General features: G+C 35.5%; 1 protein-coding gene across 1 annotated transcript; it reads left to right on the top strand.

Moving 5' to 3' along the window:
• Window positions 1–492: 492 nt before the first annotated feature.
• LOC114166565 (protein DMR6-LIKE OXYGENASE 2-like) lies at window positions 493–2,529 on the top strand. Its single transcript, XM_028051315.2, has 4 exons — window positions 493–793; window positions 871–1,118; window positions 1,217–1,538; window positions 2,034–2,529. The coding sequence occupies exons 1-4, from the start codon at window positions 560–562 to the stop codon at window positions 2,274–2,276; spliced, it is 1,047 nt and encodes a 348-aa protein (XP_027907116.2). The 5' UTR covers window positions 493–559; the 3' UTR covers window positions 2,277–2,529.

The following is a 2,529-nucleotide window of genomic DNA, read 5'->3' as shown; positions in this document are numbered from 1 at the left end:
AATGAATACAAGCTAGGTTTTTTTTTATTTATAAATGTACCTATCATTTTATATTGTAGGAACATTATATTATTAAAACTTTTATATTTGTATACGGGTTAGAACACTCCTAATATTCCAATATATATATATATATATATATATATATATGTATATATATATATATACATACATATATATATATATACAAATATATATATATATATATATATATATATATATATATATATATATGTATATATATATATATTACATCTATATATATATACATATATGTATATATGTGTATACTTGCTGATAAAAAATAATGTAGACCAAATTGATTATAAAATAAGATCTGTATGTATAAATTTGTTTATATCTATCCACGTGAGACCTCGGACATTATATTTCATACAATTTTTTTTTAAAATGACGTCATAAAGGTGTTTGGCGATGGAGTCATGCATTCGACGTAGGCATGAAGATAGATTGATTAGGCCAATATTATAAATTCAGGTGCCAACCCAATCAGTTGTCATGTCCAAAGCGATAGAACCAAACCAAACATAGCATAGCAATGGCCACCACCACCACCGTACCCACAAAGCCACTCTTAACCGACCTAGTCTCCACCATCGATCGTGTTCCCTCCAACTTCATCAGACCCCTTGCTGACCGTCCAAACCTTCACCAACTTCACTCTTCCTCGCCGTCCATTCCGATCATCGACCTCCATGACTTCGACGGTCCCAATCGTTCCAGAATCATCAAACACATTGCACATGCTTGCCAACACTACGGCTTCTTTCAAGTATACCAAACTACATCTTTATATATACAATTGTTGTTATTATTTTGTTGATCTTTGATTCATTAATTGTTTTGAAGATCGTGAATCACGGGATTCCGGAGGAGGTGGTGAGGAAGATGGTGAACGTGTCGAAGGAGTTCTTTGGGTTGCCGGAGAGTGAGAGGCTGAAGAATTACTCCGACGACCCTTCCAAGACAACGAGGCTTTCCACCAGTTTCAATGTGAAGACCGAGAAAGTTTCAAACTGGAGAGACTTCTTGAGACTTCACTGCCACCCCCTTGAGGATTACATTCTGGAATGGCCTTCCAATCCTCCATCTTTCAGGTCTAATAACAAACTGCAGCATATTCTCTGTAAAATTAGGCGAAAAGTATGATTTTGAAGGTGATTGTTTTCTTAACCTGAGAAGGGTGTTGTTTCAGGGAAGATGTTGGTGAGTACAGTAGAAAAATGAGGGGCTTATCGTTGAAGTTGCTTGAGGGAATATCAGAGAGTTTGGGGTTGGAGAGAGATTACATAGAGAAAGCACTGGGGAAACATGGGCAGCACATGGCTGTGAATTACTACCCTCCATGTCCTGAACCAGAGTTAACGTATGGGTTGCCACCTCATGCTGATCCAAACGCCATCACTATTCTGCTCCAGAATGAGGTTCCTGGCTTGCAAGTCCTCTATCAAGGCAACTGGTTATCCGTCAATCCTGTTCCCAACACCTTCATAGTCAACATTGGAGACCAAATTCAGGTATGATCCGATCACAATTTAAGTGTGAGTCTAAATTTTACATCGAGTAAAAACAAAAAAGATGAGTATATTATAAAAATGAAGATTCATAAATCCATCATTTTAAGGTCTTTGGTCAAAAGTAATGTCAATTCTTTATGTGTAGATTAGACTTTATGTGTCTAGGAGGAAAGGTTGAATTTTAAAACCGTTGAGAATCTAAGTATAAGTCTAAGTTTCATATTGATTATAGATAAGAGAGTAAAACACTATATAAGGATAAAGACTCATAAATTTATTATCTTAAGATTTTGGATTAAGAGTGGTATCAGTTGTACCTTCTTATAATAATGTATCATCACAGTTATTAGTATTATGATGAAACATAGACCGAGTCATGTTGTAATTGTATGTGAAAGAATGTGGTAAGAGGGATGAAATTTTGGTATGTTTCTAGAAGTAGACATTTTGGTGTGGTTATAAATACTTACGTGTTGTTGGTGCGTTTTGGAAAAGGTGATAAGCAACGACAGGTACAAGAGTGTGTTGCATAGAGCATTGGTGAATTGTGAGAAGGAAAGAATGTCCATTCCCACATTCTACTGTCCTTCACCTGATGCAACCATAAAACCAGCACCTCAACTCGTCGACGACGATCATCCTGCGCAATACAAAGACTTCACATACAGAGAATACTATGAAAAGTTCTGGAACAGAGGACTTTCAAAGGAAACCTGCGTCGACATGTTCAAAGCTTGAAAATGAAGACTACCTCAATCTTCCTGACCAAACATGTCTCCTTTTGAATCAGACACCGTTCAGCTTTTAATTTAGATGAAACTTACGAAGATTTTTGAATTTTGGGCAGACTTTGTACATACAAAAGTAAAAAAAGTCGTCTTATGATGTGCACATTGATTATTAGTGCACATGACATGACAATTTTTAGTTTGTATTTTATTTTTGTTGAGAAAAATAAATAACAGATCACTTATGATTTTGTTTTATAAAT

Source organism: Vigna unguiculata, chromosome 10, assembly GCF_037176805.1.
Source record: "Vigna unguiculata cultivar grain cowpea cultivar isolate G323 ecotype 2 chromosome 10, ASM3717680v1, whole genome shotgun sequence".
In the NCBI taxonomy this organism is placed as follows: domain Eukaryota; kingdom Viridiplantae; phylum Streptophyta; class Magnoliopsida; order Fabales; family Fabaceae; genus Vigna; species Vigna unguiculata.
The sequence above is the reverse complement of the archived record's forward strand: the minus strand, read 5'-3'. Positions and strand labels throughout refer to the sequence as shown.